The 26,727-nt window shown below is 42.7% G+C and overlaps 1 protein-coding gene across 1 annotated transcript in view; it reads left to right on the forward strand.

The window, feature by feature from the left end:
* sema6bb (sema domain, transmembrane domain (TM), and cytoplasmic domain, (semaphorin) 6Bb) overlaps nt 1-25,986 on the forward strand; it is a 94,854-nt gene extending 68,868 nt beyond the window's left edge. Inside the window, exons 6-17 of the mRNA XM_029429621.1 lie at nt 3,982-4,080; nt 5,403-5,493; nt 5,905-6,024; nt 6,544-6,632; nt 7,373-7,590; nt 14,038-14,169; nt 14,860-15,009; nt 16,187-16,366; nt 19,020-19,160; nt 22,115-22,192; nt 25,809-25,867; nt 25,982-25,986. Of these exons, the coding sequence (XP_029285481.1) occupies nt 3,982-4,080; nt 5,403-5,493; nt 5,905-6,024; nt 6,544-6,632; nt 7,373-7,590; nt 14,038-14,169; nt 14,860-15,009; nt 16,187-16,366; nt 19,020-19,160; nt 22,115-22,192; nt 25,809-25,867; nt 25,982-25,986 (1,362 nt within the window). The remainder of the gene's footprint in view (nt 1-3,981; nt 4,081-5,402; nt 5,494-5,904; nt 6,025-6,543; nt 6,633-7,372; nt 7,591-14,037; nt 14,170-14,859; nt 15,010-16,186; nt 16,367-19,019; nt 19,161-22,114; nt 22,193-25,808; nt 25,868-25,981) is intronic.
* The last annotated feature ends 741 nt before the right edge of the window (nt 25,987-26,727 follow it).

Consider the following 26,727-nt stretch of genomic DNA (forward strand, 5'->3'; position numbering starts at 1 on the left):
TTAGCTTTAACATGCTGAGTAAGACCGCAGCGCTCAGAACGGCACATTGCTGCTAATTTGGTACCGCCGTTAATTTATCCTCCGCCCACATGCACATACACACAAACATACACATTCTCACTCAGCCCGTCACAGAAAATCACTCTGTTTTCAGTCAAAATTGTGCGTCAGGGATTTTTCTGGAAATGACAACTCTGTTGTTAATGAGTGACTAAGAGGCTCGCCAAACCTTTGTGAGTGTGTGTGTTGTGTGCGTGTGTGTGTAGTGTGTACAGTATATGTGTGTGACTGTGTGTGGGAGTGTTCTGGCTCAATGGCGGCTCTTGGCAGAGCAACGCTCTCTTCTCCCTGGTCGCTAACATCAGGGGACCAGCCAGGCATGTAATGGAAACTTTGGAGATTTAGAAGAGCAGCTTGCTAAATACGACCCCCTGATGTACTGCCTTAGATGGCTGCTATTGTACGAACATTACTAAAGCAGGTCATCACAACTTATTATATTTTACGAGTATGAAACATGCTGTGGTTGCTCCTAAAGCAGGAAAACGAGCAGAAGATTTTACGACGTATGCACCTGTTTTGTATTTGACTAAACCAAGGTATGCTGATTATAGCCGGAGGTGAAACCCATGTTCGTTTAGGTCTTTTGGATAAAGCCTCATCATTAGAGCAAACATTGAACCCAGACCAAGGCCCAATGAAAGGTTGTTTATCGTCTCAGACTAAGGGTTGGGTTCCGGACAATAGATAAAAAGCAGATGGAGAATTTGGAGCCTCCTCAGTTTTAATGGTGTCTGACTGCTGCAGGTTGTTTTGAGCAGATGTGTTGTAGCAACAGTTGCCGATCGTCTTACTCTCGCGTGTGTGTGATCACTTGCATTTATATGTCTATGAGTGCTTTTATGCTTTTAGATATGCATGTTTCCATGTGTCAAAGGAAAATGTCTGTGCCTGTGCCCAGAATCCTGAAGCCGAGAATCCAACTGGCGATGAATGCACTTGCTCGGTCAACATCTGCAGAGTAGAACTAGCCTGGCAAACATCTGCCTTCAGCTTAAGAGAGCGATTACAAAGCTACTGCCTGCGTAGTAACGTCATGTTTCTTTAAAAGCAGATTCACATGTGCAAACTTGCTCACAACACTTCTTTTCACACCCTCTTTAAATCTCCCCTCCATTCACAACTACGTCCATATTTGCACTTGGGCGCGTTCTCCTGTGTAATTCATCCGTGCTGCCGATTAATTTTCAGAGCCCAGGCAGCTCTACCACTGTCAGTAGGAAGAGCAGGAGGTGGAGGAGGAGGAGGAGGAGGAGGAGGAGGACTGCAGTCGTCTGGGTCTTGGGAATGCTTGCCAGTCAGCACAGGTGGCGTTTTGTCTGGATTCTGCCCAGGGAGCGAAGGAGCAGAGAGAGGGGAGGAGGCAGAGGGGATAAGAAGGAGGCAACAGGACATAACATTTGGATTTATATCTAATTGTTTCATTTGGTGATTCAGTATTTGATCCTTTGTAATCGGTTTATTTCTTTTAATGTGGAAACCATAGTAAAAGCCTAATCCTACTGACTGAATTGGGCTTTGAATAAAGAAAGACATACCTGGAAGTGCCAAATTGCTTCCTGGAATAGATGAATAAGGGTTAATGAAAGGCATTGTATGCAGAAGGGGATGAATTTAGTTGAAGTGCAAATGGCAATCCAATCTCAGTAGTTAAAATATTATGAAGGACATAACCCTTATTTTTTATCCTGTAGTCATGAAATGTCTCAATTTCTGTGTACAAGCACTGCCAAATGTGCACATTTCTGCAGTGGTGTGTTTACTCCCCTCTCTGAGATGCTGGCAGTTGGATTGGGTTGTTATTAAGAGTGCTTCATCTGGCTTTGTGATTACAGCTCTGACCAAGCTGACAGACTGCAACCCCACCGACAAACAGCATGCAAATGATTCTCACACACGAGCATGCATCTGTGCTGTGATACAACACACGCACACACACAATCTGATATATGCACCAGGCGCACATGAACACATGCTGAATGTGGGGGAGTAAGACACACACACACACACACACTGTCACAGTCACTCCGCAATTTGTCACACAGTGCTGCGCCATTAGAAATTTACACCCCAACACACACACACACACTCTGTACACTCACACATGAAAACACTTCCTCCTTTTTCTGTTTTTTTGCTGTTGAAAACCGAGAAACCCAGTAGGGAGTGAAGTGGGAAGGTGGAGGAGTAGGAGGGTGTAGGGTGGAGCATCTGGAATAACACTCACTCGTCTCTCATATCGCTGCTTTCCCTCTGATCTCTTCCACACACACTCACACACACACATGCATGTACAGACTGTCAATTCGCATTCCCACTATCACCACCACCACCGCTTCTGCTCCAGCCCTTCTTCTCTTTCCGATGAGATCAGTGCGGGTGGTGTTCTTGAAGTGGACCCCATCTGATGTGTGCGTGTGTGCGTATGTGTGTGTGTGTGTGTGTGTGTGTGAGAGTGTGGCAGTGCTGGTGCCATCCTGGCTGGGACACTAGTAGTTTGGGGAGGGGGTTGTTGGCTGCTGTCCACCAGTGATCTGCAGTACTGTACTGTACATCAGCACTCACGCGACACACACACACACACACACACACACACACACACTCACTCACTCACTCACTCACTCACTCACTCACACACACACACACACACGGGCGGCAGACTCGGCCCTGCAAAGGCAAACTGTTGTCGGCACTTTTTTGGCTTTTAAAGTCAAAGGTCATGTAAATTCCTTCACAGATTCCCTGTTGATAGATTCTTTGTTTGTTCACTATCAGGTTAGTTTTTGTGAGACAGTGATCCCCAACCAGGGGATCAGGACCTCCCAAGTAGCCCTCACATAAATCTGAGGGGTCATAAGATGAGAGAAGCAAGAACAAAAAACATTTATGTTGCCTAAACTGTACGTATGTTTATATTTGTCTAACGTTTTGTGAAATACAGCCCTTCACGCTGTTGAATTCTCCAAATCAAACAACACGAGAGGAACAAATAACTCTTTAATTAGACTGCTGACAACTCATGTCGAAGTTTTATATACAGTTGTCTTTCTTTTCTTTAAACTTTAAGCAAACATATTGTTCATTGTATAATAATTATTCCTCTAACTTTGCAGCTATATCTCCATCAGATGTTCTGGATCAACTCAACACTGGATGCATTGTTAGTTAGTTAAATAGTTCAACATGATGGTTAAATGGTTGCATTAATAAGTATTTCCAGTGTTTAACCATCACAGCAGTGTGAAGTGTTCACCAGAGGTTACATCTGTTTAATCATTTCTACTAAACACACTGACACACTATACTGTACTTTTGTTCGAGGCAGCAGATTAACTTGAAAGTCATTTTTCTCAGTTCCACTACAGCAACATTTATTACTTTTTGGCACTGTAGGGCTAAAGCGGCTATTAAGTCACGGGGTGCTTACACAACTTCTCATTTCAAAGAATAAGCATGGAAGAATTAGACTGTGACTTGGGTTTATTTAGTCATTACCGGGCGTCGTGTAGTTTGATGCCTCTCAGTGTGGAAATTAGCTTTAAATCTGTTTCTTGTTTTAAATTCCAGAGGTTGGTTTGGATTACTGTCTGTCAATCATCAGCGGATGTGTGTGTGTGTGTGTGTGTGTGTGTGTGTGTGTGTGTGTGTGTGTGTGTGCACGTGTGAAGAGAGTAGACAGTTAAAGTCTCTGCAGGCTGTGTTCAGACTGCGTCAATGTGATTGACAGCGTTAATGGTGTGATAATTCCACACATCAGGCAACTGAAAAGCTTCATTTCACAGAGCGGTTTGGATAATCGGTCTCTGAAAAATAAACTCACTTTTTCCTCTATTCACTCCATCATTTTTGCCTTTCTTCTCTTCACTTCCACCCCTCATGCATATTAAGCTCTCCCTCTCTTTATGTCTCTCTTTCCTGCAGGATGAATGTCGTAATTTCATGAAGGTGCTGCTCAGCAGACAAGGAGGCCTGTTTGTGTGTGGGACCAACGCCTTCAACCCACTATGTGCCAACTATACTGTAAGTTAACTGTAAGATGACATCCCAATGATTGCTTCAACGCCTATTCTTCCTAAACAGAGGCCTCGCTTCCACGACAGTAGAACCTGTTCAGGTGAAAATGTGCGACTTGATTGGCGGTGATTGTTCAGCACTACAGGCGGTGTTGGACTTCCTGTCCAGGACTTGTCTGGCAGCTCCAGTGCCTTGTTTTCCTGAGATGCAACACTTAGTGGTTAAACTTTGCCGTGTACCGAGCTTGTTATTGTTGAGAGTCAGAGACGGATAATCAAGAAGAACACAAAGAGGGGAGAAGAGGAAGAGGAGGCTGGAGACGTGACATGTTTGATTTATTTTTGCTAGTTGTTAAGAAAGCAAAGCAATTCAGAGGCAGAAGTTAAGAGAGGGTTCAAGCTGCAAGTGTAAGTGTTGACTGACCTGATTTAAACAATTAGTGTTTCACTGAATATGTGTCAGAGTCTGTAGGTTTGTGTCCATTCGGTAGCAGCTCACCTGCATCCCGTGGCCCACTTCCCGACCTCTTCCCCGTCTCGCTCCATTACAGCAACGATTTCAAACTTGTGGAAGAAAAATCTACACATAAATATTAATCATCGACGTGGCTGATTTCACATCGTTCTGCAGGAATATTAAATGAGCGATGAAGGCTGTTTAGTTGGAGACAAAGAAAAGTTAGAGAAGGGGGGGGAATGCCACTTCTGACATTCTACAACAGTGTATAACACACCTGTCGCTCCATGATACCGTCTGTTCCTCTGGGGACTAGTTAGTGATGCTAGCTACTGTTTTATTTATAGCTGCTTTTAATTAAATGACACTTAAATCATTTTTTTTAGACTTGTGAAAGTGTTTCCTTTTAAGTGTATGTGTTTGTAAATGTGTGTCTAATAGAGAGAGAGAGGGGGAGAGAGAGAGAGAGAGAGAGAGAGAGAGAGAGAGAGAGAGAGAGAGAGAGAGAGAGAGAGAGAGAGAGAGAGAGATTTCACTGTGTGACGCTATGAGGGTGCATGGATCCCTGTGTGTGTGTCTGTGTGTGTGTGTGTGTGTGTGTGTGTGTGTTTTTTATTTATGCATGAGGAATGTGACTCTATTGTTGTTGTCGCTGTGCCTAATTGGCACCGATGAATCATTAGTTTGCACTTACGGTAACACTCCCTAATTGTCATTCTCTTTGTGGCTTGTTTTCATAATGTTGCTGTAGACGCATTCAAATTGTTTGGAGTTTGCTTATTGATGCGTGCATCTGTGTGTGTGTGTGTGTGTGTGTGTGTGTGTGTGTGTGTGTGTGTGTGTGTGTGTGTGTGTGTGTGTGTGTGTGACAGGGAGACACTCTGGAGATGGTAGGAGACACAGTCAGTGGTATGGCGAGATGTCCCTATGACCCCAAGCACGCCAATGTAGCTCGGTTTGCAGGTAAGAAACACACTACATACTGCACGCTCAACAAAACAGTTCATATGCTTTGTTTACTTCATCTGATTGAAAACACTCCACTATAATATAATCAACTGTGTTCTGCGGCTGAACCTGCTGGGAGCCATTACATACAGCCATCATCCCATTATCTGATATTAACTAGAAGTGAAAAAACTATATTTAGTTCTGTGCGTGTGAGTGCTTTTGCAAAGTTGCAATTATGGCACTGCAATTATATTGTTGACGGGTCAGTCAGGTCACTTTGATAAAACGCTAACGTTCACTCCAGCTTTAATGTTTCTAGTTATGCTGTTGCTTTGACAGGCTTTCTTAACTCATTAGTATGTGTGTGTGTGTGTGTGTGTGTGTGTGTGTGTGTGTGTGTGTGTGTGTGTGTGTGTGTGTCAGAGGGAAATCTGTTTACAGCCACAGTGACAGACTTCCTGGCCATTGATGCGGTGATCTACCGAAGCCTTGGGGACAGTCTCGCTCTGCGCACCGTCAAGCACGACTCCAAGTGGTTCAGAGGTACCTACAGACATGTGTGCGTCAGAGTGTGTTGTTTTGAGTGTGCGTCCACATCACTTAGCAGCGTGCGGGATCGATAGCAGTGTCAGTAGCAGAGTGCTGAGTCAGCAGCCTGACAACTCCATGTTCCGGTCATTGGACACAAAGCTGTCAAACGTGCTGCTCCTTGACAGAATAACAATAACAAAGGTACAGTAATAAATAAATAGAAACGCCCCCATATCAAACACACAGGTTGTCGCTGGTCCCGGGTGCAATAGCTCCAAAAATGCATAGCGTGAAACCGAGTTCTGAGAAACATCAGGGAGTCATAATGCGCTTATTGTTTGGTGTGAAATCCCCTTTCACCATGTAATGAAATTAAGCATGGCCTGTGCTTCTTTCTCACTGCCCTCATGTTACCTCGTGGGAGTGAATGATGCATTTGCAAATGGAGACACTGTTTGCTGTACGTGTTCTCTTGGTCCATCTATATTTCATTAAACCCTTTCTCCCTTCTCTCTCTCTCTCACAATATAGAGCCGTATTTTGTAAGCGCTGTGGAGTGGGGACCTCACATCTACTTCTTCTTCAGAGAGATAGCCATGGAGTTCAATTACCTGGAGAAGGTATAGAAGTCACTCTGATGAAAAAGAAATATCCTCCTGTCCCTCTGAACGCTCAGTATTCACACGGAGGAGCTGCTGGTCCATTCAGAGCATCTTTTAAAGGGACTGTAGAGGAATGTGCGGTTAAAATGCAACACCATGAAAAGCAAATGGCGCTCTAATAGCTCTCCGGCAGCTATTATTTGAATGTCAATATCAACTCCTTTCTTCCTCGTATTTGTTTGTCTGCATATCTAATTCAACAAATCACAGTTTGAGTAAACAATGTATGTCTGTATTAAAAGCATTTGTATAGCGTTGTATATGTCCTGACCTTACCAGAGCTGCGGATGCATCTCTATGAAAAAAAGATATCAGCATCAGGATCTTCTCAAATAAATGAGCAATTCCCATTTGGGGTAAAGTGCTCGCTCAAGGTCTCTGGTTTTGACATGTTTACAGAGAGCAGAGTAAATGGACACTTAAACAGCATCTCTGTTGTGTGGGTGACTTTGTTCAAAGAAGCAATTTTGAGATGCACTGACATTTTTATGAATAATTGATATTAGATTTACCTTTATAAAACAATGATCTGTCAAAACAGGGTTTCCGCATGGAGATCACCCCGGAGTTGAAAAGAGCTTTTAAATGTGCCTTTTTGAAGATGAAACACAAATCTTACTCCCCAGCTTATCACTTGAGTTGTATGTGAGCTGTGTATCTTTGCCCACATGCGCTTCTCTGTGCCTGACTCCTCACAGGTGATGGTGTCACGTGTGGCGCGGGTGTGCAAACGCGATCTGGGAGGGTCTCAGCGCGTCCTGGAGAAGCAGTGGACGTCGTTCCTGAAGGCCCGTCTGAACTGCTCCGTCCCCGGTGATTCCCACTTCTACTTTAACCTGCTCCACTCCACCAGCCCCGTCATCAGGATGCACGGCAGGGACATAATCCTGGGGGTGTTCTCCACACCGGCTAACAGGTACAACATGCATAATCTAACATATACCTGTAACAAGCTGCAGAGCACACACACATGCCTTTCCTGCTCCAAAGTGTGCACACAAGGAAAGACACTCAGTTGTAGCCCCAGAACCCTACCATCTGTTCCAGTGTTTAGCTAGTACTCTTAACTTTAACCACTTATCAATGACTTTTAGATTTAGACCTGCCCAGGGACTATGGATTACGATTAGCTCATGAGCTGACATCTACAATGAGGTGGAAACTGAGAAGTTGATTAATGTGCACTTTCCCTGGTAAATAAATACATAAAAACTGTTAGTCCAAAACTGTTAATCCATAACTTTTAGTTAACTGCTCTCTCCATCACGTTACTGTATCTTTGTCAACGGGGACTTTAAGCTACTTATTTAACCATTTATCCATTATTTAGTTGAACTATTTGAGCTGTTTATCCATTATAATTATAGTATATTTCACTTTTTATCCATTACTTTTAGCTAACTGTCTAAACTTCCCTGCTAACTTGTTTGCACGCACCGTCAACGTGTGGTGATCCAGCTGACTCAATGTATTTTGTATTCAAATTGTAATTTCTCTCTTTTTTTTCATAAATGCTACTTCTCAAATTACTACTACTGCTACTGCTACTACTACTAGCTTTATTTGTGTGCATGCGTGTATACGTGCACGCGGTACATGCGTGTACGTGCACGCGGTACATGTGTGTATACGTGCACGCAGTACATGTGTGGCTTAACTGAGGTGGAAGACATTTCAATCCATGTCCTCTCTGGTAAGTGAAGAGGGGATTCAATCACACTGAGAGTGTTTTTAGGAAATACACAGACGTAGAAACACATCTTGACATACTTCCATGGAGACTGAGATAGACACCCCCGTGTGAAGCAGCACTCACACCGCTCACCTTGAGAATTTAGTGGACCCCTCAGTTTGTTCCTTCAACCTGTGAAGTCGGAAAGAGCAAGGCTTCCTACAGGCCGAGCAAAAGTCCAGCGCAATGAAAGAGGTTGTGTGGAGGCCCAGAGGTCAAGATTGTGGGGTACAGAGTAATTTAAGACACATGGAATGCTTTCATCGTGGACAAAGGGCTGATTTGTTGAAAGACAAGATTAAATTGAAAAAAGGTGAGAGGGGAGGAGAGGGGAGATGCTTCCTGGTAAATTGGGGGTTGTTGAAGACTGTGGGTAAAGACGACGCAGGCAGCAAACTGAGACTGATTAACAGAGAGAGGAAAGAGGGTGCGGAAAATAGCTGCACATAAAGTATACTTCAGATCGCTTTGATGCAGGAAATATACATTTGTTTCTGCTTAGAGAGGCACTAATGTTCTGAAGTGATTAAATCCAGTCTTATATCCTAACATTAATATTAACATTAGCAAGAAAAACGTGATCCTAATACTAAATGGGGAATTAAATGACTTATTAACAGCAACATTGTAGTGTGCATGTTTGTGGGAATATAAATTGCTCAGGGATAAAAACATACTTTAGAATATGGTATTGCAACATAATATTACAGTCTAAGTAGCTCAAATCATAGAACATATTTAGTATACTGTTTCCGTGATTGCCCACTCACCTCACACAATCTGAATAGCCCCTTATACCACTCACTGTGTCTCGTAGTGCAAGACATTGAAGCAAACATAGAGAAATACTTGCCTGTTATTTGACTCTGGTCTGGAATCAATACAGTGTCTCACTTAAATGCAGCCAGCAGCGTAGCTATCACTTGTCAGTGATCCCCGTATCGTATTATCTCTATTTTATTCGTTCGTAAGAATATAGCGCTATACCAGTAGCAGGACAGTGTCTCAAAGCAGGGGGCTCCTGGTAACGTACGGAAGAGAAAGAGGGAAAGAACAAAAGCGGGACAACGCGTGATTAAATGTGAAAGGAGAGTAGACGGAGAGGAGAATTAAGAGGGAGACGGTGAACAAGAGGGGAGAGATGGATGAGAAACTCAAGGACGAGGAAGTCAATAATGGACAACACGTGCATCCCTCACACTCTCTGAGACCTAAAACTGTTTCATCAGCTGCATCTTATCTGCGTGTTTGGAAGGACTACGCTGCGAGAGCAGGCTACTGCCTGCAGAGACAGATGGATGCTTCTCACACACACACACACACACACACACACACACACACACACACACACACACACACACACACACACTCTCCAACTCTCATACACAAACAGACATGTGCACAAACACACTTACAATGGTTCCCAGATAAGAGCATTTGAGGCATGCCACAGAGGAGAACCAGCTGAACACACACACCCCTGCTTGGGTAAACTGCCACTGGGTCCGATTTTAAATAACTGCCAGCCAAGAGAGAGAGAGAAAGAGAGGTTTAGATGGTTGGATAAGGTGACGCCTGATGGAGGAAAATGAACACAAAGAGAAAGACAGAATGTGTGAGGTGAGCTGCAAAACTCCCACTGGCCCCGTGTGGCCCATTGCGCCACACTGGCTAAGTGCTTGCCCGACAAATTGCTGTGGCTGGCAGCGTGCAGTGAAAACAGCATGAGGCAGGACCTGGGAGTAAAGGAATAGCTATTCAGTCTTGCCATTTGGCCCTGGGAAGCGTATATGGGACTGTAGAATGGGAATGACTGGATGGAGTCAAGGTTTTACTGGCCCTCCTGGAGTCTCCCCTGGACACTGGACAGTTACTCATCTCCTACTGTGCTCACATACTAAAAGGGATCATTTTACAGCCACACACCAGCTCCTCAAATGTTATGAAGTTGCATTTGTGGGAATTTTCAGTCTTTACTTCCAGAGTTTAAAATCGCCTCCAGTTGTTATTTGTTCCTTTGTGCATCCACATCTGAAGCCCCAGGCCTTTCCTCTCGAAGAGGGATGAAAGAAGAGCTTGGACTTCTTACTGAGCACTTCCTGCACTCACTCTCCTGATGCTCAAGAGGTCAAGGAGACATAGGGAGCAACAGCAAACTCAAAAGGGTTGAGAATAAAAAATATGAGACCATCGGGGAGGAGAAGAGAAAATAAAGTACTTTCTGCTTTATTTAGCAGCTCAAATAAGTGGGTATACTGTATGTCGAAATAACAGCGGCAGGATGTCACATGGAAGGCTTACCGTCATCATGATGCACTGGACTGGTGCTGAAAAACAAACAATTCTTGTTATTTCTTAGCTATTGTTTTGGCAGCTGAAAATGTCTATTGCTGCTGGAGCAGACTGACGTGGGCTCATTAGGCTTAATGGAGCCAGGCAGGAATGCAAGGAAAACATCCCATGCAAAGTAAAGTACATCCAGTGCATCCTGAGAGAGGGAGGCCGTGTTTGGTTCTGGTTGTAAAGAATCCAATGTAACGGGGTCAGACAGCAGGATGTCCCTCTGGGTATACACGGCAGAGGAGGGGAAACAAGGAGGACAAGGAGCAGGAGGAGAACAGGTTTACTGTGCCAGGAGAAGTGTGACACAGGGGAGGATGCACAGATGTGCAAGCTAGTCCCCCCGGGGGCTGCACAAGCAGAGAAGGCAGGGGCATACATAGTTAGCTATGTAGCTAGGGCTTGAGAAATGGGCATGGGAAAGGAACACCACCTGTTGAGTTGTTGCAGAGGCGTTCACTTGTCCACCTGAGACTGGGTAGTCAGGATATGGAGGAAGAGAATACCCACAGGGAGCTGATGTGGAAAGGTCAAAGAAAAGTATGACAAATTAGGTTGCTTGAATACAAGAAAATGAGATTGGGTGAAAGGTTTGTGGTAGAATACATGAAAAAAGGTATAACTGTATAATATTAAAAGCAAAGATAAAGGGTAGAAGTTCAGGAGGTGTAAAGAAAAGAGTCTTATTATTAAGGGCTTAGTTGAAAGGGTTGAAAAGGAAACTTTTCGTGATATAGGTTTGATATCTCTGCTATATTTTGTAAAAACTCTGAATTGGTTATTCTAATTGACTATTAAAAATGATGAGAAAGACTCGCACATCCCAGTGCCGATAGGAACGGCGCAGGATCAAATATCAGAGAGTAAGAGGAGATAGATCCGCACACCAAATACCTTTTTGAAGGATTTTAAGCAGCAGGCTCTTCTTCAGACTTCTATAGCATCTAACTCTCGACAAGAAAACAAATAAACAGAGTTCTCATAATGTCGAACTGTTCCTTTAAAATGACAGTGGACCCCTGTTCTACAGATGTAGTGTATATTGGACTAGACGTCATTAGTTTAGTGCTAGGCCACGCGCGTTGCTAAGTTTATTTCCATCATGTTTATCTGATTTTGCTGATAAAAAGGTAACAACGTTTATGTGAAACCCCTCTGGATCCATACTAAGTATCCATCAATGAAAAGAAACGTAATGAAAATAATCCAAGACGTACAGTACAAAGGTTTATACTTCACAGAGTCAGACTAAGTGTGTGGGATTTCTGACCTTTACATTTATAAACATTTAAACAGAACTGATATAGCCCTCATGGAATTAATTGATACCATATTTCACAAGGTCTTTTATTGTTTATATTTTTGATGTCTCTACAATTGATGAGAGTTAAACCCCTAATTAAAGGATTGACATTGAAACTTCCCCTGACTCCCAGCTTCTTCTCCTCTTCCGCCCCTACGAGGCATCATGTGTCTGTGAAGACTTGTGTTATCCCGAGCTGACAGGGAGCTTGTTAAACAGTGAGGAAGTACTTTAAACTCTGCAGCAGTCCACACAAAACGGACATCCTATGCATCTCGCCTGGACAGCCTGTCACTCCACCCTAGTCAAGGAGAAAGAGTGAAGGACGGACAAATGCCGACGGACAGAGAGAGAGAGGGACAGGTAGAATTTAAAAGTAAACAACGGAAAGTAGTCTCAAGTGTGCAAGGCTATTGAGAAAATGATTTTAAATGTGTGTGCGAGAAAACAACACATATGGACAAGATAACAAAAGCAGGAGAGATTACTACAGAGGGAAAATTGGAATAATTAAGAGAATTCAGAGAGAATAACAGCTCAAGGCCTTTTGGCTTACTTCTACGAGACACGGCGCCCTACACGGTGCAAACCCAGTGTCCTGCAGGGGTGGGATAAGGTACAGAAACGAAGCCAAGTTGGCACCAATGCAGAGCTGGCAGGCATGCCACACATAACATCTGGTGCCGGCGGTCCTGAGGGAGACACCGTATCGGATATGCCTGCAGCTCCGCCACGCTGGCCGGTGTTGAGTCACATCCCTGCCCATGAATGATAAGTACTGAGGGAGACGGCGTGACCTGATCAAATGGCACATCAGGAGAGCACGGCTCCCTGCTGCTACCAAAATCCAGCCTTCGGCGTTGCCTTACCAAACATACCCTTCTGTGGCTTTCAAAGGGGCACTCAACAGGGCAGGCTGCACAGAAACCTCAAATCACCAGTTGGACGTTTATTTTTATTTTTTTCAAAGAAAAAGAGACGTCCAGAAACAGATGCTGTATGTGTGGGATTTCTTTTTGTAGCAGCAGGTTGCGGGTGACTCAGTCTCTCAGGTTTTCACAATGCGTGTGTATCACTGAGGTATTAGCACTTAGTCACGAGCTCTCACACCACGCACACCATTAGTCATTGACGAGGACACATTCGGAGCAGAGAGTTGAGTCTCAGAGCGTGAGGCATGGGTTGGTTTTTTTAAAAACTCATTCCTTATCCTGACACTGCTCCCCTTACTCCTCTGTCTCTGCGCACAAAGATATAACATCGGGTTCAGCGAGGAGATAGTGTTTGAAGGTGTTTGTGTGAGTTTCTCTCTATTTGTTGGCTGTGTGCGTCTGGGCTATGGATACTTCCTGGAGCAGATGTTTTGTTCCCTGTGGCAGGGTTCATGAGCAGTTAAGCAGCCTCCGAGGTGCACTGGGCTTTTTTATTGGGATATGTTGTTAGTTTTATAAGACCCCCCCTCCACACACACACACACACACACACACACACACACACACACACACACACACACACACACACACACCTTGTGAAGGGCAGAAATATTCAGTGACTCATTTCCCTTTTCGTTTTATATTCCAGGAATTCCAGCCTAGATCTTTTCATGTATCTAATCTAGCTATTGCATCCGCTGCATATCTATTCTTCGCCCACGGAGTTGACAGTGTCTGTTATCCAGTCTTTCTTCCCGTCTCAGTAACAATTTCCTTTGTGTTGAAATGTTGAACGTCAAAATAGTAACAGCCCAAAATCCAATTTGTCTTCTTTGCTGGAAGCCTTTCCCTTTCTAACACTCACAATTGGCTTTCTACATTTTAACTTTGTTAACCATTTAACCATGTGTCAGTATTATCTACCTACGGACACTTATTCTTTCTGCACTCTTGTTAGAAAGTAAATCCTTTTGACTTATTTTAAAGTGTTTTTATCAATTGACGGTCTCCGTCTCAATCAGCCTCCGTCTCACCTCTCTGTCTCTGTCTGTGTAGTATCCCAGGCTCGGCGGTGTGTGCCTTCGACATGGAGCAGCTGGGTGCGGTGTTTGAAGGGAGGTTCAAGGAGCAGAAGTCACCTGAGTCTATTTGGACACCTGTTCCAGATGAAGTCATCCCGAAGCCAAGGTGCAGATGGCTGTAATCAATTTACGCAGCTGTTTTCAGGCTGTTTATCAGAGGACGATGAGAAGAAAACTCTTTTATATAACAACCTGTGTTCAATTCAGTCGTAATATCAATCCAACTTTATTTATAAAGCACTTTTCATACACTAAAAAAGGTAACATAAAGAGCTTCACAAAGCACCCTCCCAATCCATAGACAGAAGTACACATAACGTTGTGATACTGTTTTATTAAGCTGTGTTTTGCAGGTCGTATATTTGATTTCAAAATTAAATACGCACCCTGCAAGCAACAAGGCATTTACTGTTTCACCCTCGTGTGCATTTCTTTTTAAAGTTTTAGTCACAATGTGGATTACACATGTAATGGAAAAAGCTGCACATGATATTACAGCCTGTACAAAGTTCTGCAAGGACAAGGATGCAACTTGTTCTCTGCAAATCTAAAGGCACATCTTGACCTTATGCAACTATCTCATCAAATGCCAAATACTCCAAACATGTTTTTCTTTTGACTAAATCATACTAGACCCTTGTTGAAAAACAGTGGATGGATTTAAGACAGTTAGACAGTCTGTCCTGCTTACTTACAAAACGATATCTTTACTGAGGCTTGACGTAGTCATAAAAGAGGATGCAGCTTCGCCTCTTGTACTGTCTGCTGAACATGTGCTGAAACGTGTTGTCCCCAGACCCGGTGGCTGTGCTGTTCAAGGTTCCAGGTTTAATTCCTCAAACTCCTTCCCTGATGAGATGCTCAACTTTGTCAAGACCCATCCGCTGATGGATGAAGCCGTCCCATCACTGGGACAAAGACCCTGGATTGTCAGAACCATGGTCAGGTGAGACTGAACTCAGATAAGTAGACAAACACCAACCCTGACTTGTAATGAACGTATCTGACAAGCTGCAAAATGTTCAATGCATTTGCAAAATTCATTTGTTTTTCCCACAGTACAATATTCAACCTATAGTATAATAAAGGTTGTGTTATGGTTGCTTGAGGTTAGGGGAGAGATGTGGCCCTGGTTAAACATTGAAAAAGTCGAAAGTGATTGAAGCATGAGACTGGGTGTATTTACTGTATTAAACCATGATCACGTCCTAACTCTGCACATCCTGCACTCATAAAAATGTTACTATTGAACATAATCCAAGCAGCAATTACATTTCCATCAAGACATATTTGGCAAAACTTGTGTAGTAATACAGAAACATAATTTTTCATACAAGAAAATATGTTTTTGCGTAACAATGCATGCTGGGAAGTCTGCTAAAACTCATCGTTTAAAGGTCACGAGACTTATTAGTTCTGAAAATGAAAAGAAGTTAGTGAAATTAGTACAACTCATACATTTACAATAACTCAATGATCCCTGTATGATGTTTTACAGTGTAGGAGACTGCACATGCACACATGTTCTGTGTGTTTGGGCTGTGGACTCCTTCTGTTACACTGCTCGGTGTGTTTAAGCCTGTGGTAGCAGCGAGCAGCTGTAGCTCATAAATGCATGTACGCCTCTCTCTCTCTGCACCATCTACCATATGAACTCCCGCTGCCGACCAGCCACCAGGGGATTATGGGAACTGGATGTATATGGAATATTAAACAGCCGGCACAACATGGCCTCTATTCTTGTCTATTGACTCATACACACACGTCTGTGTGTAGTTCAGCAACACTCTGCTATTGTTCCAAGACAGGCCCATTTACTTGACTGATATTATTAATGACCGAACGTCTGCCATAATTAGTTTATTATGCAAATGTGATGAACAGTTTCTTCTCTATGGAATTAATTTCATTTTGCAGTGACTCAAGAGAAAATGGCATATTATGATTTAAATGCACAAGAGTCTGTATTTTACACCTACAGTAAACCAATCAGCTGTAATGCACTTAAATCATAAATTTTGCCGCTGGGAGGTACTTCACCATGCTTTTATCTTTTAAAGAAGAAAAGCCCCCAGATGAGTCACACAGCTCTGTTGCATTAATGCGGTGCTTTAAATCTCCAGGTACCAGCTGAATAAGATTGTGGTGGATACAGAAGCCGGGCCTTATAGAAACCAGACCGTCGTGTTCCTCGGGTCGAGCAGAGGGTCCATCCTCAAGTTCCTCATCATGCCCAACCAGGACAACTCGGTCACCAACAGCAACATCTTCCTGGAGGAACTGGAGGGATTCAACCCTGATAAGTAAGACGTTAAAACTGAATAGGAATATACATGTTTGGAATTACACTTATTTATTATTTATGACACTTATACGCTCTCTTGCTGAGCGTTAGACGAGAAGGTGGATACCATTCTCATGTCTGTAGGTTAACAGCCAGCTGCCGGGTATCTTACCTGAGCACTGGAAGTAATGTGACACGGATAGCCTGGCTCTCTGTAGCAGCAACTCTAAAGCTCACTAATTAACACGTTATACTGTGTCTAGTTTGTTTAATCCGTACGAAACCTGAAGTGTGAAAACATCACGTTGTGGTTTTAAGGGGGGGATTTGTGCCTTTTTTCCCACTAACTTCCTTTGCTCTCGTTGTCACTTTGAAGTTGTTGTATGATGTGTTAATTAGGGAGCTTTAGAGGTGCTGGTATTATGTTTACCATCACAGCCAGGTTAGCTGTTCTTCCCCCCCCCCCCCGTTTCCAGTCTGTATGCTAAAATGCGCTACGCTAACTTAGCTAGCTGCTGGAGTTAACCCAACTGGTGTCAATCTTCTCATCTAACTCCAACTATAACTTTACCGCAGTTAGAGAGCTTGATGTAAAAGAGCTCAAGACGTACAGGGGAGGTGAGGAAAGGGTTAAATGACATCTCGGGTTGATGTGTACACAGCGAGGGGAGCTGGTGGGGGGGGGGATACGCCTAGAAAAAGGGTCGCATGGGAAAAAAGGGGAAGGCATGACATGCCCCCGAAAAAATGACGTGTCCTGAATTATGCAGAACGCCTCACCTATTCTTCCAGAGGTACACACATTTGTGCCGGAGCTAAGACGATGCAACCCCATTCAGCAAATACACAAATAGGGCAAACAGAAAAGAATCGGGTTAGAGGCTAATATTCAATATCCGTGAATCTTCTAATGACGCAGAGACATATTTTATTATGGCATTAGGGAGGGAAAATCCGTAATGAAATAATGATAAAAATCACATTATCCTTCACATTATCCAAAATGACATGATGCCAGAAACAAATGACCTCTTATCTTGAGTCTGAAGCCAAATCATATTTAATATCTGGATCTTTACAAAAGATCGGAGTGGGCTTCTTGTCCATTTTTTCATTAGCATTGTGCGGCAGGCAGCTTTGGGGTTTCATTGGATGCCCATCACTACGTAATGAACACTGGGTACAATGCCTTTTCAATCTTCATTTTTGCTTTTGTTCTCTGTTGGAGAGGCAGCGTACCACATGGTGGATGGCTGCAGGGTGGGGGGGGGGGGGGGGGGGGAAGGAGATTGTCACACAGATGCGGGCAGATTTGGCAGGTGATTATCTTTCACCAAGGCTAATTAGAGGCATTTAAAAAAAGAAAGAACATGTTTCTAAACACTAGCTTTCTCTCGTGGTAATTGCGCTCCTGATCTATATACCATTTTTATTCAGCATTAAGGGGAAACAGAGGATTCATTCTCGAAATTGGCTGGAAGCACGTTCTCCCTGTAGTAGAGTCCAATCGACTTCTTACTTAATATTCAACCTTCTAAAACATGCTCTCCAATTTGTGTCTCAGCTTATTTGTTCTGCTTCAGACTTGACAAAAGGAGGGATAGTGATGGCAAGTGAAAAGAGCGGACTGTGTGATGAATGACCAAGTGTGGACTGGAGTCAGCGTGTGAGGGATAATTTGGTGTGCGTGGCGAGTCCAATCGGAGGTCAGTGACAGTCCGGCGATCGCAGCGGGAGCTCGGCTAATCAGGAGACAGAGCAGAGCCACATCTTTTTCTCTTTTATGCTCCAGGCCATGGCCTCCTCCAACCTCACCTTCCATACACAGACAAAGAGATGCCTTGTGCCCTGTAATAAACCCGTTCCTGTGTACCCAGGGCCACTAACACGGTCATCTTTTAGGAAGTCAACACAGAGAGAACTCCCTGCTTTGTGATAGTCCAGTTGCTTTAATAAACCAGGAAATGAGAACGATGCAACACTAATAGAGCTTATATCCTCTCCTATTTTCTCCCCGTGTCTGATTTTTGTTTCTGTTTCTCATATTTTCTTGTCTTTGTTGTTTGTTTTTTTGCCTTTTTCCTGCATTTGTTAGTTGTGTATTCAATTCTTTTTCCGCTTCCCTTACATCTGTCCCCCTCCTTCTCACTGCATTTTCCTGATATTGGTTTTAAAGAATAACTCAGCGCTTGACCTTAGCAGAATGATAGATTCTTCTTAATGACTGTGGGTCTGCCGCAATGTTATTACCATAAACCATCCAGATACAACCAACCGATGCATGAGTGCACATGTGCATAAGAAGGTATAAATCCCGTGCACGGAGGCTGCTCGGTGCCGGCTATCGTAGCTCTAAGTGCCAATTAGAAGCGATTCAGCTCTTGGCTGCTGTTATTTGATGGCCAGCCAACCTCTCGAACCTCGACAATCAGCCCAGCGCTTATTTGGATTGACACCGTAACATCTGGCTACTCGGCTACCTCTCATATATTTCTCTTTTATTATAGCCTTTATTTATGGAGCTGTTTATGTTTGGTTGGTTCACGTTGAGTCATGAGGAATTATTGTTCCTGCCGTATGGCTCAGTGAGGTCAGAGGTCTGATGCGCAGACCTGGTCTTGGTAATTGAAATTTCCTAATGCATTTCTTTTTGCATTTTGTGTGTGCTGAAGGTGCGCTGAAGACTCTCTGCAGGCCAGGCAGCTGTTGTCTCTGACTCTGGACCGGGCGAGCCACACTCTGCTCCTCGCCTTCCCCTCCTGTGTGGTCAGAGTACCGGTGGCTCGATGCCAGCTCTACTCCCGATGCATGAAGTAAGTCTGCACCGCGGTCCGTACATGAACATAAAAGAGCCGCAGGGCAGCTTAATAAGAAGTTAGGTGACCATTCAATAACCATCTGGCCTTCACAAGTGTCCTTGAGCATGACACCGTGAACCTCTGCCAGCTCCGGCATGCCGCTGACCTCAATTTCCATCCAATAATAACCCTACTACAACTTAATAACAACTGTCACTGTGCCCTTGAGCAAAGTGATAATCTGGTAACTGCTGCAATAAAATGTGCCAGTAAATTGGATGAAAATCTAATAGAAGCCGTTAGTGTAATACCTGCCCATTAAATATAATGCTGTGTTATTACTTTTGCCTGCTATTTTAACTTGATCATAGATGTTCCCTGATTCTAACAGATACTAATAAAATAGTAAGACTGACAGTGTAATACATGATGTAATATATACGACCTGGAGGGTGTGGCCTTAATCCAGTGTCACATCGACTATGCATGCTCCGCCTGGTTCCAAAAAAAGCTTAAAAGCAGAGTGCAAGTCATGCAAGACAATATAGTAATGTACATCTTGAATGTTACAAGAACCCTTGAGCTGAGAGTCAATCTGTTTAAACTCAATGTATGATATCATCAAGGGAATGGCACCAGGCTACGAGATGCACCATGTTGACATGTTGACATGGTGCATCATAGATGGATAGAACTTTCTTTATCCCGAGGGAAATTGTTTGAAAGCATAGTGACTTTACCAGCGAGTGTTACGTCATGTAAAGTCCCAGCACAGTGAGGAGCTCGCTCTTCTATAGTGGCACAGACCTATGGAAGGACGTCCCACTCTACATCAGAGAGTTAGAGGAGAGGGCTTTATGGGAATAAGGTGAAGCAGCAACCTCTGGAGTTTATTATAGCACGTGTGTGAGATCATACTTGTGTCTGGTTGATGTTTTATATTTTAAAGCATTGCACTCATGATTGTATTTAGATTGACGTTTCCGAAGTGATGTATTTGATGAATAAGTGTGTCGTTACGCTTTCATGTGCTAACCATCCAAGGACGTTTTTATTTCTCTTGTTCTTAAAGTCACATTAAAAATCAATCCATTACATCAATGTGGTAAAAAATGATAATAATAAAGCTTTTGAGAAGAATGTAACAAATCCTTATAATAATAATTAGTACATCATCAGTTATAGTACATTATAAGGCATAATCAGTTGTTAAAGTGTTATTTATCTGTGAGATATTAATGTATATAGAAGAGAGATTATATTATATTATATTTCATCACTTCCTGCAGCAGTTATAAGATTATCAGGAGCTCCAGTGAAGTTTGTAGTTATTCTGGACCTCTGCCAGTGTGAATGTGTTTAACTTAAACTGAAGGTGCAGCAATACCCCAAGTTTACTAATCCTACATAATTAAACATTCAAATACATATATTGAAAGTCATTATATTTCACCTGCATACACCTTACACAAGGACATTAACACAGACTCTCCTTCGCCGCCACATTAACCGGGTCTGTCCACTGACACACACACACACACACACACACACACCAGCATGTCAGGCTGTGTTCACTGAACCAGGTGAGTCATATAAGCGTGTGATCCAGAGCACATTAAGAAACGCTCACATGCGTTCTGAGGTGCGTTTAGTGTGTGAGTTTATGTGTTTGGATGCGAGGCGGAGAGTTAATGTTGTGTACGCGAGTATGTTCAAGATTTCACACTTCAGCTGCTTCAGGTTTTTGAACCTTTGAAGTGTGTCTGTGAGTGCTTCCTTCACACACAGCGCCAGTCTACGTGGTTGGCTCTTTTTTTTTCTCTCTCTCCACACAAATCTTTAATAATTTAACATTTCACCGTCTGCTTTCAGTCGGAGGTTGACCTTTTAACCTCATTTAACCCCGCGGACAGACCCGTCGTTAAAAAGTCACGTTGTGCCACAAATGGAATCCTCTGTTAATGGTCACACAGCACACGCAGTGACATTTAGACTCCTCCTAGTGTTAGGATCTGTGGGAAGCTCTTGTATCAGCGCCCGGCGAGCTGTGTGGGTCTGGTGCCTTCATCAAGGGCACCTCGGCAGCGCCTTTTAAAGTTTGGGGACTTGAACCGGCGACCTTCGGGTTCCCAAGCCAAGTTCCTACGGACCAAGCTGCTGCCATTACGTCATTAAAGACAATTAATCCCTTTTAGGCCACTTGACTAAATTACAAAAATACTACAGGTTTCTAATTGTATTCATTTCTATTCATACAAAATGTATAACAATGAGCTTACAAAGGCTTTTTCAGAATCAGATAATCATTCTAGTTGTGAACTGAGAGCATTTAATTTCTCCTTATTGCTGCAGTCAAGGGCATTTTAACATCTGATGTTAAAATGTAATATATCTATATATGAACCCCGCTGTCTGACATCTAAACCACCAGCAGCGCAGACGGCGTGAAACTGTTCTTGCATATAACAGCTTGCTGTTACTCTCCAATCCCAGAATGCCTCACTATCCCAGACCTGCACTCAGGAAATGTATTAGCTTCACCCAAAACTCGTATCTGCATCTCCATCGTCTCGACAAAGAATTAACTTTCACGCTTCGCTCCCGAGAACTACTTTAATTAACACAAGAAAGCATTTGATCTCAAATCCTTTTCTGCCCTCGACGGCATTTCCACCCTGCCCGATATTGAAGTAGATGACAAAATATTCACAGTGATGAATAACATCATCAAGCAAGTTTCAAGTCTTAAGAAATTAGATATAAATGGAAAATGAGAAGCTTTCTTGGAAGTAGGAAATTGATATAAAAACATCTGATTTAATCCCTAAATTAATCCACAAAGAAAGAAAGAAGTTCGTTACTTGGAGAACCCCTTCACAAATGTTGTTTCCTTTAATGTTTAAACTGCACAAAGTGACATTTTTAAGTGAAATAGAGATTCTTAAGTGATTTGTTCTGTCGCTCTGCAGGAACTGCATCGCCTCGAGGGATCCTTACTGTGGCTGGACCAGAGGAAGCACCTGCTCTTTCCTCCGACCTGGCACCAGGTATGACACCTCTCCGTTTGTGTATACATCACCACAACACACACACACACACACACACACTGTCCTCATTCCTCTGCAGGTTATTTTTCTGACAGTACAGCTAGTCGACCTCCCGTAGAGACGTCCCATATATTTTTCATCTGCTCTGGAAGTCCTTGGTTCTATCTGCAACTACTCTGAGTAACATCTGTGTCTCTAAGTAGCCTGTCACACAGTCTGCTCCGCGTACATTATTGATTCAAGATGTCTGCTGCCGCTGTTAAACAATACGATGTTCCTTTACTTTGTTATCAAGTGGTGGCCACATACTGAAACACCGTGTAGGTGTGTTTCTCTGTTGTACAGTCTGTGTCATGGAGATGTAACCAGACAGTATGTTGTCTGGATATGTGTGTGTGTGTGTGAGTGTGTGTGTGACCTCTCTCTCTCTCTCCTCCTGCTACTGGAACGCAGCGATCTGCCTTGATAGCTAACCTCCAGTCGCGACTGCCTCCCTCCAGTGAAATCAAATCTGTCTTCAGTCAGGCCGCTTATTGAATTAGCGCTTCGAAACACAGGTGTAGTGCCGGCAGAACAGACAACACGGGCCTTTAGAACACCTCAGGCTACCTGCTTATACTATTAAAGGCCTCTGTGTTGGTCTTGATTTGATTTACCAAGGGCGGTCAACTCGGCAATCGATTTTGCTTTGAGTTACTGGGGATTTTCCTCTTTGTGGACTAATGCAGCCTCTCTTTGCAAACTGACGCCAGAGGAGAGTTTGATGTTTTATGACATTAGATTGTAATTTGGGAAGTTTCTAAGAAAAGGAAGTTTTGTATTCTTTATAAAACAAAGTTATTGCAGGTGTTTTATGATTGGTTTATAGTTGTGCGGTGTCATCTTCTATCATCGATGAGAGGTTTTTTTGTTTTTCCTAATTTTTTCATTGAAATTACCATCTAATTAATATGTATTATATGAATGTAAAGTAATGAAAAGTTTAATTATTATTTTAATGTATTAATGTAATGCCTTTAACTGACTGTACATACTGTGCTGTGTATAGTTAAAAAAATACTATAATACAGTACAGAACCTACTGCATATAAAATATAGTTTAAATTATAATTAGATTATTTAAAGAAATTATAATAAAAAATCAGTTTGGGTGGTGCTTTCAGTACATTTCTACATTTTTAACAGGCCTGAAAATAAACTGAATCAATGCCTTATACAAAATTTAAATCAAAAATCAATTCCATATCTTGTAATGTATGAAAATGCCCAAAAGGAACTCTGTAAGCGGACTACTTCATTACTATAAGCTAATTATTTAAGCAGCATTTATAGAGGAAGGATAATAAACTGCAAAAGCAAACCCTGGGTTACAAGAACCATCGCCGTAAACACACATATGTTCTTTATCACTTTTCCTTTTCATGATGAAGCCTTTAAATATCGATGTGCTACACTGTAAAAAAAAAAGCGAAACAATAAACAAAACATGCACGCACTCACAGACCCACAGGCAAAGCAAATGACCCACTGTCGGTGAGAGGCAGCCAACTGCAAAACAAAACATTATTCTTTATTAAGGTGACAACCTGCTACAGGTTCACAGAGCGCTTGGACTCATTTGTCACAGTGATTTCTAGGCATTCAAAGCACGGATGTTGGCTGCGCCGCTGCCTGAGCCTTTAGCTAATTGCAGAACACTGACTTCTTAGTCACTTGTTCAAATGAGCTTTTTGTGCTACAGTTCTTCAAATGTTGTTTGATGGCCAAATAGTGATTCAGAGTAGCGGCGCTATTTGTGGAACCATGTAGAACTTGAAATGGTTATTTACTTCTGTGTAAAGACTTTCTTTTTAAATCCAAAGTGTCGTTAGTGGTTTTGACTGACTCATTACCACAAGAGATAAAGCAAAGCTTGTTAGATTCATCTGTATTAACCACAAGATGATGTGATATTGTCTTTTCTTTCATGAAAAAAAGATGTTGGCCAGCATTCAAAACATACTTCATACCTTGAAGGCTTTAAATACGCTTTTATTTCTCTAAATGTTCCTGAAATTATTACATAGGCCAGCCTACACTGATGCCAAACGCTCGCTGATGGATCCTTTTTAAAACAAGTCTGAAGTGTTTGGTCCTTAAGTGTCCTCCAGTTTAAATCTCGTTCATATTGAAAAGTGATGACCTGATAACATCAACTTCGTGATCATGCATTAATATCGAGCAGTTTTTTTATTTTTGTGTGGTTAAAAGGAGATATAACGTGGTAATTAGTGACCTTTTAGAGCTCTTGGTAGGCAGATCTTTCTTCACCCTGAAAGCGTCAGGCTTAGCTTTATGCTAAGCTAAGCTCACCTTCTCCTGCCTCGTGCTACATATAGTACGTAATCGTACAGAGATGAGACAGCTGTGGCTCTCCAGCTCTGTCTGTCTTCAAGAACATGTTGAATTATTTATTTTAAATCTAGACGTTAGGGTGGAAAATAGTCTATGCCCGTATGAATAGCTCAAAACCGCCTCTATGTTAGTAGACGTGTGTGTGTGTGTGTGTGTGTGTGTGTGTGTGTGTGTGTGTGTGTGTGTGTTCTGCATCAGATATCCAACATTGAAATCAGAATGAAAACCTTGTGTCTGGTTTTGGTACAAATGAAAAAATGTAAAACATTATGTGATCATGATTTTAATATATATACAATGTGTTGTGTGTTATATCACTTAGTTACAGGTATTTCCACTCGTATGCACGTCATTGTAAATGTACTCAATGAACTCTTAAGGCACACACGCACACGCACACACACACACACACACACACACACACACACACACACACACACACACACACACACTTACTCAGAGCCTGTCCTTTGCAACTTGGTGCTGTTTTCCCTGATATGAGCCAGGATTGAGAGCAGTGTTTCCTCATGAGCACCTGGTCTCTGTGCTGTTCTCATTTCCTTCCTGCTTCCTCACCTCATCACATGTTTCTGTCCTTTGAGTTTTCAATGCTCCCCTGTTGCCAGACTGGGAAATGAGTTTTAAAGCGCGAGGACAGAGTAGTCGAAACAAGAGATTTGTGTAGAATCGTACAATATGAGGAACATTTACTTTTGTGACACGTGACTTTTTTTTCACAGAGGTACAAAACAATATGTATTAATCTGATATGATGATCTCGTGATATAGATAGTCAGATCGTCCTACTCTAACTCCTTAGTACTTGAAGAGATGGAGTTTATATTTACGGCACACAAGACAAGCTGACCTAGAAATATTCAGTGCCTTCATTTGCTTAATTAATGACCCTGCAGGCATAAGTGGTTATCTTTGAATTATAATGGTGATTATTGCAGGATATTAGCCTGCTCAAGGGTCTCTTGAGTTCTTCTGCTATTTTTATGAAGGTTTTTTTATTTCCTCACTCAAAAGATAAACAAGGTTTTCGACAATCAAAGTGTTGAAGCAGCTTGCAGAGATCTACGCTCTCTTGTAACTTGTCCTTTGCTGTAACATTGAGATAGTTTTCCTCTATCCGAGTAGATCTGTGCTGTGTGTCGGTGGCCGAGTGGCTGTGCCTCCGTGTCCTCTGATTAATGACTGTGTCTCTTCCCCTCTGCAGACTGCCATTCGAGCAAGATGTCGAACAGGGAAACGTGGCGCACTTGGGTGACTGTGACGGTAAGAGGAATGATTCTCAGTCTGTGTGTGTTTTATGCGTGTGTGTTTAAAGTGTTAAAGCTAATAGCTCCCTTGTCTTTGCCTTGGATCCTTACATAACTGCTGTGTCTTCAGGGTAAACAAAAATACTGTTTCAGTTTATACAGAGGAAATAAACACAGAGACAAGTCCCAATCCGCCATGAAGTGCTCTGTAGTTTCTCACTTCTCCCTGGAGGAACCACCAACATGAAGACAGTCGGCGAGTCTCGTTGAGTCTCTGAGCTGGCAGGAAAATCCCTGTGTATGTTTTAGCTAACTTTGTTCTTCTCACTGTTTACTCAGTCCTTCCTTGTATACTATCTTTGCTTTGGTCTGGTAGGTTTTGTTGCATATACATGTGGTTAATTATATTACACTCCAGCTTGAGTTCCCCTTGATGTTTCCCTTTTCCTCCCTCCCTCTCTCTCTCTCTCTCTCCATATCATTATGAAAATAGAAGTGGTACACAGCAAAAATCTCTATTCTAGATACACAGAGGTTTTGAATACTCCCATGACACCCTCCTCTCTTTGATCTGAGCGCTAATTCCAATGCGTGCAAATTAATCCTTTGCTTCTCAAAGTTCCCTGAGTTCATGTGCCGTGCTCCCTGAGAAAAGAACAGATAAATATTGCATAATCGGAACCCGCAAACAACTCTAATCCTGTTTCGGATGGGCGCTCTGTTTGATGCTGCTCTCTCACTTCAGGTCCTCTGACCGCCCCAAACCACGGGGGAGGCGGCCTCTGTCACTGATGGCTGATGCTCGCTCTATGCTTTGTGCAGTTAAGATAGTTATTTGTCTTTATTGAGCACATGTGTAGCTACATATACAACATG

This window comes from Cottoperca gobio, chromosome 4 (genome assembly GCF_900634415.1).
Source record: "Cottoperca gobio chromosome 4, fCotGob3.1, whole genome shotgun sequence".
NCBI classification, from domain to species: Eukaryota; Metazoa; Chordata; class Actinopteri; order Perciformes; family Bovichtidae; genus Cottoperca; species Cottoperca gobio.